A 22364-nucleotide genomic window follows, 5' to 3' on the forward strand; every position below is an offset into this window, starting at 1 on the left:
GAAATGGGAGTTGGGGAGGAGGAGGAAATTTTTAATAATAAATAAATAAATGAGAGACACACACATACAAAGAACATTATCTTTTAATACAATCTGTACTCTCAATGAGGAATGTGTTTTATTATGTAGAGCTAACAAAGCACATTATAGGGGAGTCTGTGGTCTGTGTCTCTATGCTCAAAGATCACAATAAGACTGACAAATGAGAAAACAACCTCATGTAATAGACAAAAGCATATGGTCACCACACTAACTTTACATCTTCACAGAACCTCTATTAAATTATTTCAGTTTCATGAATTAAGTTTGTAAAAGTCTAAAGCTAACCAATGAAAGATATCTATCCATATGTTTAAGTATATCTAGATAAATATATATTTTTCGTATTTTCTTCTGTGTTTTAAAAAGGAAGATAGTACAGCAATGAATTCAGTATATTTAATCAAAGATATACAATATTCAGTTTTATATTTTTCCATTCAAAACAACAAATGAGAAATATACATTATAAAATCTCTATTAACATAATGTACCCAAAAGAAAATAATTGTGTGGATATTTTATACATTGTTCTATACTATATCATGTACAATGTGAGCATGTATTGTTAAATTGCATCATATTTAAATTATCATGTTAATTTTTATATGTATTATCTTATATCAAATTAAAGACTCCTAAAATTAAAAAAATTAATTTAATTTCTATTAGGTTTATGTGTGCTTTTTGAGTATGTTATTATGTGCACATCTGTATGGAGGTGTTCTTGGAAGCCAGAGAGAGCAATGCTTTCATTGGGCTATTATTATTGGAAAGTGTGAACTACAAGTTCTGAGGAATGGGAAGTGAACTCATCTCCTTGGAAAAAACATACATGATGCCTGGCAGTGGGGGCGCATGCCTTTAATCCCAGCACTTGGAAAAAAGAGGCATTCGGATCTCTATGAGATCGAGGCCAGCCGGTGCCACAGGAGCTAGTTCCAGGACAGGCTCCAAAGCTACAACAAAAACCCTGTCTCAAAAAACCACAAATAATAAGGAAAAAAAATACATGACTTTAAATGCTGAAACAACTTTCCAACTTTCTTAATATCTTTTATATTTATTTATGAAACATTTTTCTCTCCCTCTCCTAAATTCTACTCTTCTTACTCTCAGGATGCAAAAGGATTCTCTTTTATTTTCATTAGAGTGGGCAAATTTGTTTTACCATCTGAAAGCTTTATTTCTCTCTACTATAAGATTTCTCTGTTTTCCTTTCCATTCAAAGTCCCTCATTCACTCAGATATCAATAAATTACTTGAGTTTATTTCAAATCTTACTGTGAAATTGTGAAAGAAAGGAAAACATCCCCTATGTGCTAATGTTCAAGAACGGGATCTTCTCAAGTAAGTGGCTGTGCGGATGATTATGGATCACAGTGTACAGAAAAGTAGTGTAAATGACACTGCTGTGCCTCCTCATTAGAAGAAATGATGAGAATCAGTAGCCATTCATACAGTTTACATTGTATTGTATTAGGTGGTTCTGTACCAATACAGTAATTGTCAGTTACTTTTTATGAAATGTGTGTTCAGGAAGATGTTTTCTCCCTTAACTTTTGAAGAGAATTTCTCTCTGGTCTTAACAAAATTATGTAGCACTTGGGGATAAAAATGCATCCCAGTAGGCCTGCACTGGAAGCCAAGATGGACAAGACCTCCACAGCCACCATTATCTTGCCCTTGGTGCTGTGGTAGACAGGAAGGAATGTTATCCAGACACTGCAAAACAACAGCATGCTGAAGGTCAGCAACTTGGCTTCATTGAATGTGTCAGGGAGATTCCTGGCCAAGAAAGCCACAATGAAGCTCGCTAATGCAAGGGAGCCATGGTATCCCAGGACACAGTAGAATGCAGTAACTGAGCCCTTGTTGCACACAATGATGATTTGGCCGTGCTCAGAATGCACATCTTTGTCAATAAAAGGAGGAGAAAATTGCAGCCAGATTGTACAGAGAATAATTTGGATGAGCGTACAGATGGCAATGATGTAGTTGGGAACACCAGAAGCCAGAAAATACCTCATCCTTGTTCCAGGGGCTGTGACTTTGAAAGCAAGCAGCACAGTCACAGTTTTGGCCAACACAGTGGAAACAGCCACAGTGAATACAATTCCAAATGTGATTTGTTGCAGAACACAGGTAGCTGAGTTGGGATGCCCAATGAAAAGCAAGGGACAGAGAAAACAAAAGATGAGTGAAATCAGCAAGATGTAGCTGAGATTCTGGTTATTGGCCTTGACAATGGGAGTGTTGTGATGTTTCACAAATATCCCAAGAACCACAGTTGTGAATGCAGAGAAGAACAAGGCCATTAAGGTCAGAACCATCCCTAAGGTGTCTATATAGTTCAGAAAGACCACAGCTTTTTTAATACACCGATTCTGCTCTCTGTTAGCATACTCATCCTCTGGACACCTCACACATTTTTCCACATCTGCTGGAGACAGAAAAGCATGATTAGTACAATGCACAACTTCTGCCATTTACTGAGAGACTATTTAAATTAAGTGTGTTAAATAAACATTGTGAGGTGAGCATCCAAACTGCCTAGGCTCCCCCAAAGCCAGTACGTGCACTAGGATCAAAAACACACTGCGATTGTTCTTGAGTTCCCATTCTTCCTCATTGTCCACTATGTTTAGCTAGTCCAAATTTATCCCATGCTTTTTCAGACCCAGGACAGCTGGCCTTGGTGAGTTCCCAATAGAACATCCCCTTGTCTCAGTGTGGGACTTCCCACAGGTCAGGGAACCCTGATTGCTCTTCGAGCAGATGAGGTAGGGTGACTTGATCGCGGGAGGGGGAGGGAAATGGGAAGCGGTGGCAGGGAGGAGGCAGAAATACTTAATAAATAAATGAATTAAAAAAAACAAAAACAGACAACAACAAGAACAACAAAATAAACAAATAAAAAAACATTGTGATATCTGCCTTCTTTACTGATATAGTTGAGAGACACTGTTGCATAGCAATACTTTCATTTCAGAATACACACTCATTATTATTATGAAGAATTAACTAAAACAATATGTTGTCTATTTAACTCTTTGTGTTTATAATACCATTTTTTATGTTATCAGAAAATACAGATATTTTCAGTACTTTCTGAATGCTATAATGAATTCAGAGAAACTAGGAGTTTAGAGATTAAAATAATTAATCATAGTATTGCACAGAGTGTATTTTAATATTTCAGATGTCATGGTTACCCAGATGTCTGATTCCTTTCTGTCTGTTTTATTAATGCTTTTCCCTGAAATAGATGTGTCTTCTAATGCTACAAGTTATGTGATATATTATCTAGTATGAATTCACCAGCCCAAACACACTGACATAGAAGAAACAGGAAACAGAATCTGTAGAGACCCATGGCGTCTGCATACAACAGGCTAAGATCAACTTCTCAACTAAAAAGAGATTGGTTTTTCTAAGAGGACAATGGATAGGGAGTGAGAGTCAAAGACAGGAGACAGAGAATGGATAAGAGTATTCAATAAGAGAGGAGAGAATGCGATTTGGTAAAGGAGAACATTGTTCTGCCTCTGGTTAGAGGAGTCAGCCATGGCGGGCGGGAAAATAACAGTTTATAAAGGTAGAAGGGGAACCCCCTGATAGGACAAATAATTTATTTTTGATTGGATAGTTCAATTAGGACTGCCATAAAACACTTTTTCCTGTAGAAACAAGTAGTTGAAACTTGTACTGCCCTTTTCTTACAATAGTCTATTTGGATGCACAGCTTCCTAGGCTTGGATGAAGATGGAAGGTCCTTGGACCTCCCACAGCAAAGGGTACCTTGCCCTCTGTTAAGGAGGAGGGGGATGGAGGATGTAGATTAGAGGAGTGGGAAGGAAATGGGAGGAGGGGGGCAGTGGAAATTTTTAAATGGAAAAAATATATAAAAAAGAAAATAAATAAATAACAAAAATAAATATAAAAATATAACAAAAAAAAACACTTTTTGCTAGTTGGAGTTAAATACTCTGATAGCTGGACCTTGATAGAGAGAGCTTGTGGCCTATTTTAGGAATATACTAGTCATGTTAGTGTTTCTCAGGATGTGTAGAAAAAACAAGACCATAGTTACTTTTACAAAGAAAAGCATTTACTTGGGTGTCATGAAGTTTGGAGGCCAAATCCATTATTATCATCCTGGGACATGTTGGTATGAAGGCAGACATGATGCTTGAAGAGGAGCTGAGTATTCTATATCTTTGATCCATAGGCAAAAGGAAGTAAATGGTCTAACTGGTAATGGCTTAAGCATATGAAACCTCAAAATCTCCCTCTTCTATGACAAGTTTCCACCAAATGACGACACCTATTCCAAGAAGGCAACATCTCCGAAATGGCCAATTACTATCACTGTTCACTATTACTCTAATATAATATTGTAATCAAAGCGAAGGGATTGGGGAGAGGAAAAAGACTTTCTAGAGTCGTGCTTTATATTCTCATGTTGGCAAGAGTCCCTTTAGAATCAGTAAATTATACGTGTTTGTATATCTACATGTTTGTATACATGTAAAATAACAATAGAGCTTGAATATCAGAGTTATTAATTTACTTGGGGAATATAGGAAAGTGAGCAAAAGGGAAGAAAAGTTTATAAATGTAATTTTTAATTTTCAAAGGAAACTATATTTAAAGAAAATAATGTGTTCACATATGTCCTCATCATGTAGTAGGGATGCTATTCTAAAGGTAGATACCTCTGTGCATACTGAGCATTAAAAAGCCCTCCATATTTATTCTATCACTTTTGGGAACAAATACCTTAATGCCTTATTACATTTTATTCAAGACCAAGACTCTGTAAATGTAGTCTGGTATCAAGTAGATATTGATATAACACCATGATTATGAAGAGAGGTTATTCAGGCATGTACAAAAGGTTTCCTTTGAAGAATAGTACTGTATTCATAAGATGTACTTTCCTACCTAGAAAATTAAGGAAATGTGATTCAAAATGTTTTTATCTATTGGATAATTGTGAAGAGTAATGATGTGTCCCAGGTTTTAAACATTTTTTATTTAGAAAGATGAATTTATGGACACATGCAATTATTTAATTTGTTTAAGTGCTGGAAATTTATTCCAGTTATCAAGAGAATATACTATCCTTGCACAATACCTGAGTTTAATTCACAGCATCCATGTTATCTGTCTCACAATTGTCTGTAATTCTAACTACAGGGGCATTGGATGCCTCTCACATGCACCTGCAATTGTGTATGCATAACCACCCATCTCACATATATACACATATTTCAAGAGTTAATAAATTATTTTTGTTTAACCTTTGTTGTAAATACCCTTTATTCTTATATATTTTTATTTATAAGGCAATTTCATTGCAGTTTGATTAATTTGGAGTATGCTCTATGTGCAGGTCCATAGAGATCTGAGCACAATCTTAATGAGTTGGCAACCACTTCCTACCACATGGGGCCAGGGATGAGATCACCATCAGATTTAGTGGCAAAAGATTTATCTTGTGAGTCATCTTACCACTCATAAATATTCTTTATAAACCTTAATTTTCTAGAACGTCAGGCAATAGGGGAGAAAACTATCTATTTGCCATTTTATGTAAGCAACTCTAAACAACCATTTAACTAATAGGAGCTGTGTAGGAGATAGCACCATTTGGGTAATTGTGGCTAGTTGCTTTCACAGAAAATTATTTTAATCCTCTACTCCTTGACATTACTATCGGTGTGCTTTATGTAAAATGGCGATTATAAGACTCCACATTTTCTACATCATGTGCTCAAACTTATTAACTTCACTAGATTGCCAATCACATTGATCTTTGAAACAAGGATCTTTTGTTATTGCTTGAAGTCTTCTGTTTAATAAAGAACGGTAGTTGAAAAATTTACAAGTAATGATTTCACCTCTTTATTCATCTTATAGTATACTTGAATTTGGCTCCCAAGATATACAAAATGGAATTTAATTACTCTGACTTCTATTCAGCATCGATTTTGCAAATATATGGTGGCTATAAAATATAGTGAAATATAGAGACATGAAAATTGAAAGAAAGTAAATATTAATGAAGATTCATGACTGGAATACAATCTATATGTAGTTACAGAAGATATTAATCACTAATAAAAACCTTATGTAGAACTTGGTCACACTGTTGTGTTACTGTGAAAACTGTTTCTTTGAGAAAAGGCCCCTTAATATAGACTTTCAATGAATCAAAGAGGTATGTCATGGTATGAAGCACTTTTAAGAACAACTCAGGGTCAGAAATTGGGGTTCAACCTGAAGATCTAAAAATCAAAACAGCCAGCCACTGCCTTTTAACTCAACCTCCGTCTGAAATGGCTATCCTGGCTCCTGGAATCACAGAAAGAGACTTTGTCTGAGAGCTGTCTCCCCCCATTTTTTATTCCCCTTTATTGCTGGGATTAAAGGCATGCATCACTGGGATAAAGGCATGCACTGCCCAATTTCTATATTAACTATGGTGGCTACTGGGATTAAAGTTTTTTTTTTCCAAAATCTTCTCTATAAGGCTGACCAATGAAATTGCTTTACTCTCAGAATTTCAGGTAGTCTTTATTTATTAAATACAATTAAAAGGCCTCTACATTTCTCCTTTTTGTCAAAAAATAATAAAAAGAAGGCTATATTAATATAAGAAAACTATATACAATAAGTATAATGACTATATATAATATATACAGGGAAGTAATATACCCATATTATTTAGTTAATTTGCATTTGACAAATTCAGAGAAAATATTTTATATACATATGTTATCATGTTGAGCCCAAAGGCTTATACTTAATTTATTTCCTATCCTTGACTTTTTCCACAAAGTAAACTTTATGAAAAGATTCTTCAGTGTCCCTTATCTTCTCTGATCTAGATTGGTCTGCTCTATTTTCCTATACAGTTAATATGCTAGATTTCAAGGACTAGAAATTGGCAGTACATTGTTAAATGAGCTGTATGTATACTATACTTTGAATAATATTCAAAATATTTGTACAATCTGTTTTAAGAAAATTAATCTCAAGTTTGTATGAATATACAAAATTTGTTTACAATATACAAAAGTAAAACCAATGTGAAATATTTAAAACTAACATTTGCTTTGAAAAAGTCAATTCAAAAATCTACTTTTTTACCTTGTCATATCTGTATCCTCCTTTTATCTTTTCAGAGTAGATTCAATAATCTACATTTCAATTTTATACTATTTATATCCCTTTTTCTTTCCATTTCTTGTTTCCTTATCTCACTTTTTTATTCCTTTCTCTCTTTTTTTTTCTTTCTTTTGAGACAGGATTTCTCAGTAGCTTTGGAGCCTGTCCTGCAACTCAGTCTGCAGTCCAGGCTGACCTTGAACTCACAGAGTCTACCTGCTTCTGTCTCCCAAGTGCTGTGATTAAAAGTATGCATCACCACAGCATGACTTTTTTTTTCAAAACAAGAATCTTGCATCTAATTTCTTTGCTTAGACATTTTTCGTGAACATTAGCCATAACAACTAGTAATGAACATTTCAAACAAAACATATCCATAATTCATTGAGGGGGGATTTGTGCATAGTTTTCTAGGCTATATCCTGCTGATTGTGGGTGCTGATAATGTTTTGGTGACACAAAGAAAATTTATAATTATAGTCAAGTCCTTATTGGAGGATTGTTTGAGGCTGGATCATTTCAGTCAGTAGTCTTAAAGCTGTTCTGAATGCAGAACTCAGAAGAAACTGCAACAAACGTACTCTGAATTGTTGGATCATCTGGGTCATCCATTCTCACTGGAGATTTTTCAGGGAGCCTAGGCCAATGAAACATTATCTCTCTTGACCCAGAATCCACAGCCTCTTACTTCCTTTGGAAACAAAAGTAAAATCTCTTCTCCAAAGCAACATATCTTTTGATTTAAATTTTGAAGTAAAGGCATTTTCAAAGTATATAGGTTAGATCAATCCAGCAGAACTAATAAACAAATATCTTTTAGCAGCTGTTGTTTCTTTCCCAGAAGTCAAACAATTCAAAGACACCACATTAGCATACAGTATCCAGATTCTCTGTGTATTTTGGATCTTTACATGGAAGCTAAGACAGGGAAGATGGGAGCTGGGAGCCTTAGTTTATCTCCGAACCAGGTGGCTAGTTTTCATTCCAGCTCCTAGAAATAGAAATCCAATCCCATCTGTGGCTTGGGATGGTGGATAAAAAGCCTCAAGCTAATATCATTTTCTTGAATTTGTATCACAAAAGGTTGGGTACCAAATGAAGCATGATTAATAAATATTCAGGGTCAGCAACTAGGGTTCAACCAGATCTAAAAAGCAAAAGGGCCACGAACTGTTACTTATCCTCAGTTTGAAATGGCTATCCTGCCTCTCAGAATCTCAAAAAGAGACTGTGTCTGAGATCTGTCACATATTCCTCTCTAGGGCTGGGACTAAAGGCATGTACCACTGGGCTTAAAGGTATGCACCAACCGAATTCCATATCAGCCTAGGGTAGTTCCTGGGATTAAATGTGCATGGCATTGTGGCTACTGGGTTTAAAGGTGTATGTTATCACATTGAAGTCTGTAAGGCTGATCAGTGGGACTGTTTTACTCTCAGATATGCAGGCAGTTTTTATGTATTAAAATACAATTGCAATGCCACTTCAATGGTATGACAATTTACTTAAAGTGACCTTGTTAATAATCATAGTTCTATAAAAACTAAGTTAGGAATGTAATATATTTCATTTCTTCATTTGACTTTTGGACCATTAGATCATCCCAGTATAACTGAGAGGAGATGATCTATGTGGTCTGAAGGATTTATCTTAATAGCCAAAACTTACTTGTCTCATTAGAAATTTCATTTTGTTGGCAGGGACTGCAAACAAAACAGCAGGCTGCCATTCCCTCCTGTGAGAACTTTCTGAATCCAGGACCACAATCTGAACTGCACACAGAGGGCGGCATCTGTGAAGAATCAGACAGAAGCTGGTATCAGGAGTTTTAGCTACTCCTATAAATATATTTTATTATTATGTTGATATACCAATAAGTCAATTTTATAAACATCAAAGGAGTGATCAGATTAAACTTAATATATTTTATAATGCCAGGCATACAAATGTATGGACACAAACTGATGTAAATTTGAGTAGCTTCCCAAATCTAGAAATTTAGGAGAAACAATGGGTTAGTTGATATGGACAAATACTATAGAGCTTACAATTTTCATCACATTGACATAAAGTACATAATAAATTAGAGGGAACCATAACTAAAATATTTCTCTCCATCAAATTAGCCTACTGTCAAATCATTTAATCATTTTATGAATGGGCAATTGGTGTAGGACTGCCCTGCCCACTTTGGGCAGTGCTGTTCCTAGTCAGGGCTGTGTGAGAATTCAGAGAAAGCCGGTAAGCTATGTTCCTTCAGAATCTACGATGAATTGTAGTCTCCATATGCCTGCCTGCCTTGTTATTTCTTTGCTGTAATTTATGATCCCAATCAAAACTCCTCCTCCATATGAATTTGGTCAGTATTTAATCACAGCAACATCATAGAAGGCTAAGATGAATGTATGTCTGAAATAGGTGGAATATCTCTTTAAATGTCAGATAACACACAGGAACTACAAAAACATCATTAGAAAGAATGACATATTATAAAGATAAAAAACAGCTAAATAGGCAGAGTAAGGGCATAATTAATATGTATGTAGCAGGTAGAAATGGTGTTTCCAGAGGTTTAAATGCTTTACAAAGCCTGCAAATATTTGGGGAATCTGAATAAAAGTTTGATTTGGATTATTTGTTCTTTTGAAGACAAATTTCATGACTTTCTAGTATATTTTGGAGATCAGAACTCTGTATGATGTGGGATCAGTGAAGATCTTTTCCCATTCTGTAGGCTGTCATTTTTTTCTTGTTGGCCTTGTCATTCGCTTTACCGAAGTTTTACAGTTTCAAGAGCTCCCATTTTAATTGTTTCTCTCAGTTTCTGTGCTGTTAGGGGTATATTTAGGAAGTGGTCCCCTGTGCAAATGCATTCAAAATTACGTCTACTTTCTCTTCTATAAGTTTCGCTGTGGCTAGCTTTATGTTGAGGTCTTTGATCCATGTATGCTGTAAAGGTTGTGGGGTAAAGGGAATACGTTTGCATTGATTGGGGGAATACAAGTTGGTACAGACACTTTGAATGACAGTTTGGTGATTTCTCAGAGAATTAGGAAAAAACATTTCTCAAAACCCAGTAATATCACTTTTGGATATATATCCAAAGGATACTCAACTGTGCCACAAGGACATGTGCTCAACCATGTTCATAGCAGTATTGTTTGTAATACCAGAACCTGGAGAACACCGAAATGCCCCTCAGCTGAAGAATGGATAAGGAAAATACGGTACATTTAGATGCATCTTAAAATAGACACAGTATAGCTTAGGAATACAATGTATACATTATACATTGTATATTAAAAACAAAGAAGAAATTCTGGAATGATAAAAATTCATTGTATGCATATGTGAATTCCTCAAAGTATTAATAAAATGTCTCAAAAAGAGAAATGTAGAAACCTAAAATAGGAGGTGAGAAAATGTTCTGTAATGTGATTATTTATTTGTAGTTTGTTACAAGACAGCACAAATCTATCCCATTGTGCACGTTACTGCTGTGTATTGCAAAAGAATACAGTTCAATCAGACCCACCTGTCTACTTCCTGTTGCATGCTCTATCATGTCTTCATATAAATGCAGCTGTTGTCCATATGGAAAATATGAGCTAAACTCTCCTATTTTCACCTTTAGTCCAAGACCGTATGGGAAATTCCAAATATGAAAAATGCTATACTCTTCCTGAAGTTTGTCTTTCTGGTTCATAATCACTCTGTCTCCAAGTGGATTAGTGAAGCGTGTTTTCCTCAGAAAGGAGTGCAGCTGAAAGAGACACACCATTCTATAGAGTGTGTGCCCTTCCTTGAATTCATAAAATGCATTTTATTTCATCTTAATGGCAGTAATATTGAAGATGTCCAGGGGTGCATTAACCATGAATCCAGTGGACTATTAATACTATCATAATGTTCCTAGAATTTAAGTTCTTTCAGAAAGAAAACTCCCAAACAGAAACACAGACTTACATGCAAATACCAAACACTAACATGAAAACACATGTAAACACACACACACACACACACACACACACACACACACACACACACACACACACACAGCATGAAAGAGATAGAGACAGACAGAGAAAGCGACAGAAGTTCACTTCCATTCAGACATACATAATGCAGCTACTTATATTTTATACAGATATACTCATAAATGCCAACACTCACACATGAAAACAAAGCTAAATACAGTGAGATATATGTACAAAAACAGACACACAAAAACAGAAAACTACAAAACACATAAACAGGCCCACAAATACATGCACACAATCATTTACATTACACCCATATATATATATATTTACAAATAAATGCACATATTAATTTACATTACACACATGGAGACAGTTACAGACAAAAACACCTACACAGAGAGATATTGATATAGACAGATTTATGCTCAAATACAAAGAATGATTCTGAGAGGTAAGCAGACACAAAGGCACACAGAAATAAAAATATCCATATGTGCAAGCAGTATACAACAGTGAGATCAAAACATATAAACACATGCACTGAAAATATACACAGAAAAATATTTACAGAAACAAACTCCTATGCAAAAAGACATTGACACAAGACAAATTTATGTTCAGTTCCACATACAGATAGATATGTAGATATACAGAAACAAATATATATATACATATATACTGATACAAACAGAGTTAAACAAGACACACAATCATACAACCGTATACAAGAAGAACCATGCATGCAAATCTATTTCCTTAAGTGAAAAATGACACTGTTTACTGTGTAATTGCTTTCACTCAGGATGTGAAATAATGTCCCTAGAGCCTACAGTGTGAGCAGAATCAGTTTTGAACACTTGTGGAACATGATCTCATAAGCTGATTATCACATATTTGACAATAAATTCACAAAGATTAATTTTCTCCTGAATAAGAGAAATAAGGAGAAAGGACTTAGGCTTGCAATTTTAGAATAGTTGTGGTTATAGTCAGGTACTCTGTAACAAAATCAGTGATCTTCCTTTACAAATTGTATCTTCCACACCATTGCTTTTGCATTAAGATTTATACCCGATTCTAGATTTACATTGCTTCTGAAAAAATTCCAGAAATGTTTCTATTTTATGAAATATTCCCTAATTTAGTAAATTGGGATATTTGACAGACACTTAAAGACTTTGATATTGATTATATCTAATTTCATCTAAAAGATGAAACACTACCTTGAAGCAGTGATTATAGTATCTTTTTCCATTATCCATTGGTTGATTATATACATGCTGAAGAAGCATTTCATGGAAGGCATGGGCCACAGTATACACTACATTATATATGTCATAATTCTCTTCACTAAAGGCCATGCCAAAGGTCTGTGCTTTTAGCAATTGCAATGAGGCATTGGACAAACAATTTTTTAGGGTCTTAAACATAGAAGTTGAGACTTTGCAGTTCATGCTCATCCACTCCAGCTTAGCCAGGAATTCATCAGTGTATTTGAGAGGGTTCATTGTCTGTACAAAAGTTTTAAAGCTAGAAATCTCAGAATGCTTGTGTGCAAAAGTTATTTTCCAATTGAATGAATTAAGTGGGTAGTCATGCTTACTTGTAGTACCATCCCACTGTGAGGTGGTGACCCATATTCTCTGTAAACCTAGAGATTCCCATCTTCTAACAACCACAGCTAGAATACTGTCTCGGTCACCATAAATGATAACTACATTTGTGGATGATGTCACTATTTGGTTATAATACACTTCAGCTCTTTGCAAGAACAAATCCATCTTGACTGGGATCACACTCACAAAGGCAAAGCAGGCTGTAATTTTTTCCATCTCGCCTCTTAATTGTGTGAGAAATTGAGTACCCTGATCATTGTCTGAGATGACCAGGCCAATCCAGTTCCAGTTGAAGTTAAGCATCAAAGAGATCATGGCCAGAGCTAAAGATGTGTCCTTGGCAGCCATCTGATATAGAGAGGGAAACTGTTCACGATTGCTCAGGATGGGATGGAAAGGTCCGTAGGTAATCTGAAGGAACTACAACACAGGGAGCAGCATGAGGTGGCACACACTCAGAAGAACTTGTAAACACACTTTTGGTCAAGAGTTCCTTAAAAACAACTTATATGTTACTTTTTCCCTCATCTCAATTTCAAAAAAAGTAATGAAGCCCCATCAAGCCTGAATAATAACCATGAACTACACAGTTTATCAAAAATTTGAAGGTACTATCCTCCTCACAATGTACTTAGCATCTAGGACTTATAACGAGAAAATGAGAATTTGTGGCAAACTCACATCACATAATCTCACCTGTTGAGGTATGAAGAGGTTAAACATGTTCCCAATCATCACAGATATTGCCAAATTTGGTCCTGTAAGCACCATTTCACACATAGTCTGTTTATTGCAGATATAATTAGGGGGTAAATGATGCATTTCGTCGGATAATTTCAAGTGAGCATAAAATTTAATATCAAATGCACAATCACCTTGGGGGCATCCAAATACAAATGATGAATTTGGTAAAAGATCAGGGTTCCTGTTGACTTCATCCATGGCGAAAGCTAAGGACAGTGCAAACTGGATGTTTTTAGATGTTCTGTAAATAAATATGGTTATTAATATGTACAAAGATCTACAGATGATCCTGTGTAGTCAGTAGATGTACTATTCTGAGGTGTAGTGTATGCCCAACCACTGCCAATGCTGAAACAATGGCCTATGCTTTGAGATTGGAATAATATAAGTAGCTGGAAGATTGTAATAAGCTTTAAAAGTTAATCAGTGTGCATCTTCTATAAAAAAAGATGAGCCATCAGCATCTTTCAAAGAGTTTGTTTTCAACTTCTGGTTTTTGAGTGCTTACTCTAAAGAAAAAGACAATGGCAAAAGTTTTAACCAATCAATATACCTATTCATGTACTTATTTTTAAATCACAGAGCAATGTGAAAAATTAAAGAGACATGTGAACCAATAAGTTTATCATAATTTCTACAGATGAGACTGTCCTCAAATGTACAGAGATATGCCAGCATGCCAGCTCCAGGTTCTTGGTGCAGAGATTAAGGCCATGTACTCCCTTCTAAGTACTCTTCACCTGTTTTATGTTTACAAAGAATGTCATATATTCACACTGGATATATCTGATCAATATATTTTTTATACTAACAAACTACTTTTACTACCTTTCCAGTTACAGTAACACAACAATATTATCCTACATAAATTTGTATTGCCAGTTAACATGTTTGTAAAACAGAACACTATAAAGTATAAAATGTGAGATAAATGTTTATGAGCCTTTTTTTGTAATAAAATTGGGTAACAACTATGTTGGAAGTGATTAATACCAATTTGTGTTTATATTTTTGGGAAGAGCTTTAACTTCTGTCTCTTCCTAGTCATTTCATATCATCTGACTGATAAACATCAATTATTCCTTGGTGCGGGAGAATTGTCTGTATTCTGTCAATCATGTTCTAAATAAACCCTGATTGGCAGATAGCCAGGCAGGAAGTATAGGCAGGAAAACCAGACAGGAAGTCGAGGAGGGTCAGAGAGAACAGGAGTATTTTAGGAAGAAGGAAGCTATTTCTGCCATCCAGCCCAGATCACCGAAGAAGCGGGATGTGACTAACCCACTGAAAAAGGTACCAAGCCATGTGGTTAACATAGATAAGAATAATGGGTTAATATAAGTTATAAAAGCTAACAAGAAGCCTGAGCTTCTTGTTAATGAATAATTAGCCTGAGCTAATGGGCCAATCAGTTTATATCTAATGTAGACTCTCTGTGAGATTTTCTTTGAGGCTTACTGGCTGTGGGGACCTGCCAGGACAGAAACCCCAACAAGAAGCCCCTCATGTTACAGAATGGCACCCAATGTCCTCTTAATATACCTCTTCATTCTAATTAATTCACTCAGAGTAAAATGAATCTATTTCCCACTTAGATATTGTACTGCTATGATGTCTTTATGTATTTACCTATACATTTTAAAATTAAAAATAAATTTTGAATATTTTTATTATCACACAGAAAAAGTGTCATTGAAAATTGAGTAACCACAACAGGAATCTGAGACTAGATCTTGTGAAGCCAAAACACTAATTTCTTTCCCCAAACATTAAGAAACATAAATTCCTTGATCAGTTAGAGTGTCCCAGTGGACTAAATTTCTATATTTGATAACAACATTTTTTGTTTGTTTGTTTTTATTTTTTTCACTTTAAAAATAATACAAATAAAAATTCCCACTTCCTTCCCTATACTACTTCCCACCTTCTCCTCCCACTCTCTCCAGTCCAAAAAGAGGGCAAGGCACCTTGCCCTATGGGAAGTCCAAGGCCTTCACCACTATATCTAGGCTGAACAAGGTATGCATCTAAAAAGAGTCTTTTTTAAGATGGATCTTAAAAAGCCAGTACATGCAATAGATACAAATCCAATGCCATTGTCATTGGCACCCCAGTCTGCCCCAACTGTCAACTACATTCAGAGGGAACAGTTTGATCCCATGCTCATTAATTCCTAGTCCAACTATAGTTGGTGAGCTCCCATCAACTCAGGCACACAGTCTCAGTATGTGAAGCCCTCATAGTCCCGACTTCCTTGCTTATATTCTCCCTTCTTCTACTCTTCAACTGGACCTTGGGAGCTCAGTCCAGTGCTCTGATGTTGGCCTCTGTCTCTGTCTCCATCTGTTGCCAGATGAAGTTTCTATGGTGACATTCAAGATACTCATCAGTCTATGGGACAAGGTCAGTTCAGGCACCGTCTCCTCCACTGCCCAGGGTCCTAGCTGAGGTCATCCCCATGGACTCTTGAAAACCACTCCAGACCCAAGCCTTTTGCCAACCCCAAAATGGCTCCCTCAAATAAGATATCTCCTTCCCCTCCCTTATACATCCTTTCTCCATCTCAACCATCCCACTAACACTAGCTCTCCCCAAACCTCTCTTTCTTCCCTCTCTCTCACTCTTTTCCCTCTACTCCTTCTCCTCCATGTTCCAAATTTGCCTGGCAATCTTGTCTGTTTCCAATTTCCATGTTGATCTATACATGATTTTCTTTTGGTTCACCTTATAATTTAGCTTCTCTAGGATCATGAACTATAGGCTCAATGTTTTTTATTAATGGCTATAATCCACTTATGAGTGAGTACATACCATATTCATATTTGTGGGTCTGTGTTATCTCACTCAGGATAGTGCTTTCCACTTCCATCCATTTGCATGTTAAATCCAAGTTTAATTGATTTTTTTTTTTTACCAATGAGAAGTACTCTATAGATGTGCTACGCATTCTTTATCCATTCTTCCATTGAGGGCATCTAGGTTTTCCCCAGGTTCTGGCATATTACAAATAATGCTGCTATGAACGTAGTTGAACAAAAGCTTTTGTTGTATGATTGGGCATCTTTTGGGTGTATTCCTAAGAGTGGTATTGCTGGGTCATGAAGTAGGGTGTTTCCTAGTTTTCTGAGTAATCACCACACTGATTTTCAAAGTGGCTACTTCCCACTTTCTCTTCTATCAGGTTTAGTATGGTCAGATTTATATTGATGTCTTTCATCCATTTGGACATGCATGGTGATGGCTATGAATATATTTTCATTCTTCTACAGGTTGACAGCCAGTTAGGCTTTAGGACATGCTAGCACATGCTTTAGGACATATACATTGATGAATTCCATCAGTTGATTATATTCTATGACCATTTACTTTGGCCCATATAGGATGATACTAATTGAAATAGAATGGGGTTTTATTTAATAAGTCATCTCTTGCTACAATGCTATAGAAACTGTGAAGTGGATGGATATATATTATGGAAAATGTAGAGATCTTCAACAGACTTTTAAAGGTACTGCATCTGAAGTCTAGAGTTCATGTGATGAATGCATATGAGACAAATTCAGGTAGTTTAATGACATTCCTCTTCCTTGAAGGCATTAAAGCCATTTTAACCAAAATCTTGTCCTTCCATTCTTTTGAGAACTAACAATCAAACTATATCCTGAAAATTTCTATATTCTAATATTCCAAAACTATCCAGCTCATCAAACAACCACAGGTCATTTTCTTGTTAAATGCTGATTTTTAAATATTCAACAAAATCCAGAGAGAACAGCAGACCTTTGTGATTCCTTTCGTCCACTACATAAGACCTATCACTCTTCCTCTTAAACAATCATGAATAATGAGAAGGCAAACTGAATATTTAATATCTAGCAATATATTCCTCCATGACCCTCTATTCTCACAGATTAAGAACATCTGTTGACTGATTTTTTTCTGCTTTATCTTTCATTTTCTTTTTATTCATTTTTTTTTGCTCACTTTACAATCTAGTAGTGGTTGCAAAGAAGTCTTTTGTTGATTAGCTTAGAAGCAGGTAGAAACTAGGAAGTGACATTCTTATACCATTTCTCTATTCGTCTATTTAGTTTACTCTCAAAATCCTGCACTGAAAATGGGATTTGGGAGAAGACACTTGTTTGTACTGGGCATCTCTGTTTCTGGTGGCAGTGGTTCCACAGTGTCTCTCCAACTCTACCTTCTTCCTCCCAGCATTTTGTTTAGTTTTCCTCACCTACCTAAGTTCTGACCTATCAACAGGCAAGGCAGTTTTTGTATTCATTAATGGTAATCACAGAATACAGAGGGGACTCCCATATTACGACGTGGGAATCCTCTCTTAACAAAAAGTTTCCATTATTAGAGCTAAAATATTTGCATGTATTTTCACACTCACATTGTCTTTATAATTAAAAAAAGAAGTAAAACTTATTAGTTGTAAAGAAAATAGCACTACTAAATTTTCATGTTGGCCATAGGCTATCTCTAGACTGCATCCATCTTGATGATGTCTGTTCTGCTGGTTAGACTCATGCTGGTAAGACATAGACAAGAGGCAATACAGATTATTAGAAAAGGGTTAAACAAATGTGTGAGAGTTAGCCAATAAGAGGTTAGAACTAATGGGCCAGGCAGTATTTAAATAAATACAATTTGTGTGTTGTTATTTCGGGATATAAGCTAGCTGGAAGGCCAGGAGCCAGGCAGCGGGAAGTGGCTCGCTGCTTCTAATAGTACAGGTACTTCATTTTTATTATAGTATACAACCCAAAGATTATATTTTAATTCTTAATTTCTATAGTTTAATGCATCTGGACTCATATTTTAAAAGAAATATAACTAAAGCTTACATGACACACTGTCTTTCAGATATTTCACCATCCTACTTTCTCCAAAAAACAGGTCATCCGAACAAAGAAGACATAGAATTACTCCTAGTAACAGATATTATAACAAAAGAACCTCTCAAATATCTCCAGAATGCTGAATACAAACATAAACTAGTATTTCATCTTTTGAGGATCTCATGGAATTTTCCCCAAAATTGACCACATACTTGGTCATAAAGCAAATCTCAAATGATGCAAGAAAAGTAAAATAACCCTCTGCCCCCTATCAAATAAAGAGAGATTAAACTTGAATATCAGCTTTAAGAGAAAAACAGAAAACTTTCACACTGAAAACAAACAATTTTCAAATGAATGATGAGGAAATCAAGGTAACAATAATGAAATTAAAGACTTTTTAGACCTAATTAAATATGAATACTACATATAACCAAACTTATTGACAAAGTGAGAGCAGTGGTGAAAGAAAATGTCATTTGGGGCAAGAAAACATGCTTCTGTGCTGGGGGGATCTAGAGAGGTCCTTGAAGACAGGCAAGAGGCCCTGCTCCCATGTTGAGGGTAATTCAAAGAACCCTTCTTTTTGTCTTCTAGGTCCTTGGAACCCAGTAAGAAAACCTGTTACCATGTTGGGGGGTATATGGAGAGCCTGCCTTTTTGTCTGTAAGGTGCTTGGAGCCCATCAAGAGGCCCTGCTCCCATGCTGGGAAATCTGGAGAGGAAGAGATAAGATGTGTAGGCATCAATCAAGAATTCCTCCAACATCCTAAAAAGCAACATGTTACTGCCAGAACACAGTGGACAGACACAACAGGAAGACTTGAACATCCTAACCCAGAAGAAATGAAAGAAGTCAACTTTAAAAGTAACCCCATGAAAATGATGGAGACCCTTAAACAGGAAGTGAAAAACTCTCTCAAAAAATAGAAAAGAAGACAAACAAAAAGTTAGAAAATATTAATAAATCCCTCAAAGATACCCAAGAAACCAAAGAAAAAGCAATCAAACAGATAAAGGAAGGAGTTTGAGACTCGAAGTCTGAAATCGATGTAATAAAGAAAACACAAACTAAGGGATGTGGATATGGAAAATCTGGATATGGAAAATCTGGGTAAATGAACAGGAACTACAGAGACAAGTATAACCAACAGAACACAAGAGATAGAAGAAAGAATCTCAGGCACTGAAGATACTATAGAGAAAATAGACTTATTGATTAAAGAAAACAACAAATCCAACAACTTCTAAACACAAAACACTCAGGAAATCTGGGACACTATGGAAAGACCAAGCCTAAGAATAATAAGGGTAGAAGAAGGAGAAGAATTACTGCTCAAAGGCCCAGAAAATATATTCAAGAAAATTATAGAAGAAAATTTTCCCAACCTAAAAAAGGATATTCTTATGAAGGTACAAGAAGCTCCCAAGACACCAAATAGACTGGATCAAAAAAAATCCCTTTGCCATATAATAATCAAAACAAGAAACATTCAGAATAAAGAAAGAATATTTAGAGCTGCAAAAGAAAATGGTCAAGTAACATATAAGGTAAACCTACCAGAATTACATCTGACTTCTCAATGGAAACAATGAAAGCCAGAAAGTCTTGGATATATGTTCTGCAGATACTAGGAGACCACGGATGCAAGCCCAGACTCCTATACCCAGCAAAGCTTTCTTTCACCATCGATGGACAAAATAAGACATTCTGTGACAAAAACAGATTTGAACAATATGTATCCAGAAATCCAGCCTTACAGAAAGTACTAGAAAGAACACTTCAACTCAAGGAAGGCAACAACACCCACAATAGCACAGACATATGACAACCCACCATCAACACAACTCAAAGAAGTGAAACACACAAGCACTACCACAAAGAAAATAACCAGAGTTAACAACCACTTGTCATTATTAACCCTCAATATCAATGGACAAATTCACCTATTAAAAAGGCACAGGTTAAGAAAATGGATATGAAAACAGGATCCATTATTCTTCTGTTTACAAGAATCACACTTCAACCCCAAAGACAGACGCTATCTCAGAGTAAAGTGTGAGGAAAAGATTTTCCAATCAAACAGACCTAAGAAACAAGCTGGTGTGGCTATCCTAATACCTTTCAAAATTGATTTCAAACTAAAATCAATCAGAAGAGATGGAGAAGGATTCTTTATACTCATAACAGGAACAATTCATCAAGAAGAAGTCTCAATCCTGAATATCTATGTCCTTAATATAAAAGCACCCACAAATGTAAAACAAATATTACTAGAACTCAAATCACACACCAAACCCCACACACTAATAATAGGAGGTTTAATCACACCCCCCTCTCACCAATGGACAAGACAACCAGACAGAAACTTAACAGAGAAATAAGAGCACTAACAGATGTAATGAAGCAAATGGACTTAACAGACATCTATGAAACATTCCCCCTAAACAAAAAAAGAATATACCTTCTTCTCAGTATCTCATGGACACTTCTCTAAAATTCTTTACATACTCGGTAACAAAACAAGCAGCCAAAAATAAAAGAAAAATGGAGTAACCACCTGTGTCTTATTGGATCAACATGGAGTTAAGTTAGAATTTATCAACAATTCTACCTCAGAAAGCATACAAACTCATGGAGACTGAACAGTCAACTACTGAACCACCCCTGGGTCAAGGAAGAAAGAAACTAAAGTCTTCCTTGAATTAAAGAAAATTGAAGACACAACATAGCCAAACCTATGGGACACTATAAAAGTAGTGCTAAGAACAAAGTTGATAGCACTAAGTGCCCACATTAAAAAAACAAAACAAAACATATCAGAGAAGCTCACATTAGAGACTTAACAGCACAACTAAAAGCTCTAAAGAAAAGAAGCAGACTCAACCAGGAGAAGTAGAAGACTAGAAATAATCAAACTGAGGGCTAAAATCAACAAAATAGAAACACAGAAAACAATCCAAAGTATCAATAAAACAAAGAGTTGGTTCTTTGAGAAAATCAACAAGATTGACAAACCCCTATCCAAACTAATCAAAAGGTAGAGAGAGAACGTGCAAATTAACAAGATCAGAAATGAACAGTGGAACATAACAACAGACACTGAGAAAATTCAGACAATCATTAGGTCTTACTACAAAGGTGTGTATGCCACAAAATTGTAAAATGTAAAAGAAATGGATATTTTTAAAGATAAATATCTTATACCAAAATTAACTCAAGACCAGGTTAACAATATAAATAGACCTTTAAGTTGTGAGGAAATAGAAGTTGTTATCGAAAAACTCCCAACCAAGAAAACAACAGGACCAGATGGTTTCAATGTGGAATTCTACCAGAACTTCCCAGAAGACCTAATACCTATACTCCTTAAAGTATTCCACATAATAGAAACAAAAGTGTTATTGCCAAACTCTTTTTATGAAGCTATAGTTACCCTGATACCAAAACCACACAAAGATTTAACCAATAAAGAGAATTTCAGACCAATCTCACTCATGCACATGGGTGCAAAAATTCTCAATAAAATACTGGCAAACTGAGTTCAAGAACACATAAAAAATCCATTACGATCAAGTAGGCTTCATCCCAGAGATGCAGGGCTGGTTCAACATATGAAAAATCTATCAATGTAATCTATCATACAAATAAACAGAAAAAAGTATATGATCATTTCATTAGATGCTGAAAAAGCTTTTGACAAATTCAACACCACTTTAGGATAAATGTCTTGGAGAGATTAATTGATACAAGAATCATACATAAATATATTAAAAGCAATACACAGCAAACCAACAGCTAAAAATTAAATTAACATAAAATTAAATGGAGAGAAACTCAAAACAATTCCAGTAAAATCAGGAACAATAAAAGGCTGTCCACTCTCTCTATATCTCTTCCATTTAGTGTTCAAGTTCTAGCAATAGCAGTAAGTCATCATAAAGAGGTCAAGGGGATT

General features: G+C 35.6%; 1 protein-coding gene across 5 annotated transcripts in view; it reads right to left on the minus strand.

Annotated features, from left to right (window-relative positions):
- Nucleotides 1-1574: 1574 nt before the first annotated feature.
- Nucleotides 1575-22364, minus strand: part of LOC142842461 (vomeronasal type-2 receptor 116-like) — a 30828-nt gene continuing 10038 nt past the window's right edge. For 2 of the 5 annotated variants that reach the window (XM_075959178.1, XM_075959180.1), the window contains 5 exons: nucleotides 13511-13799; nucleotides 12422-13234; nucleotides 10751-10978; nucleotides 8884-9007; nucleotides 1575-2479 (listed from right to left, as the gene is read on the minus strand). In XM_075959178.1, coding sequence (XP_075815293.1) covers nucleotides 1575-2479; nucleotides 8884-9007; nucleotides 10751-10978; nucleotides 12422-13234; nucleotides 13511-13799 — 2359 coding nt within the window. Of the gene's footprint in view, nucleotides 2480-8883; nucleotides 9008-10750; nucleotides 10979-12421; nucleotides 13235-13510; nucleotides 13800-17886; nucleotides 17896-22364 lie in introns of all 5 variants that reach the window. The other 3 variants (XM_075959182.1, XM_075959181.1, XM_075959179.1) reach the window with 3 other exon arrangements.

Source organism: Microtus pennsylvanicus, chromosome 1 (genome assembly GCF_037038515.1).
Source record: "Microtus pennsylvanicus isolate mMicPen1 chromosome 1, mMicPen1.hap1, whole genome shotgun sequence".
Lineage (NCBI taxonomy): Eukaryota > Metazoa > Chordata > Mammalia > Rodentia > Cricetidae > Microtus > Microtus pennsylvanicus.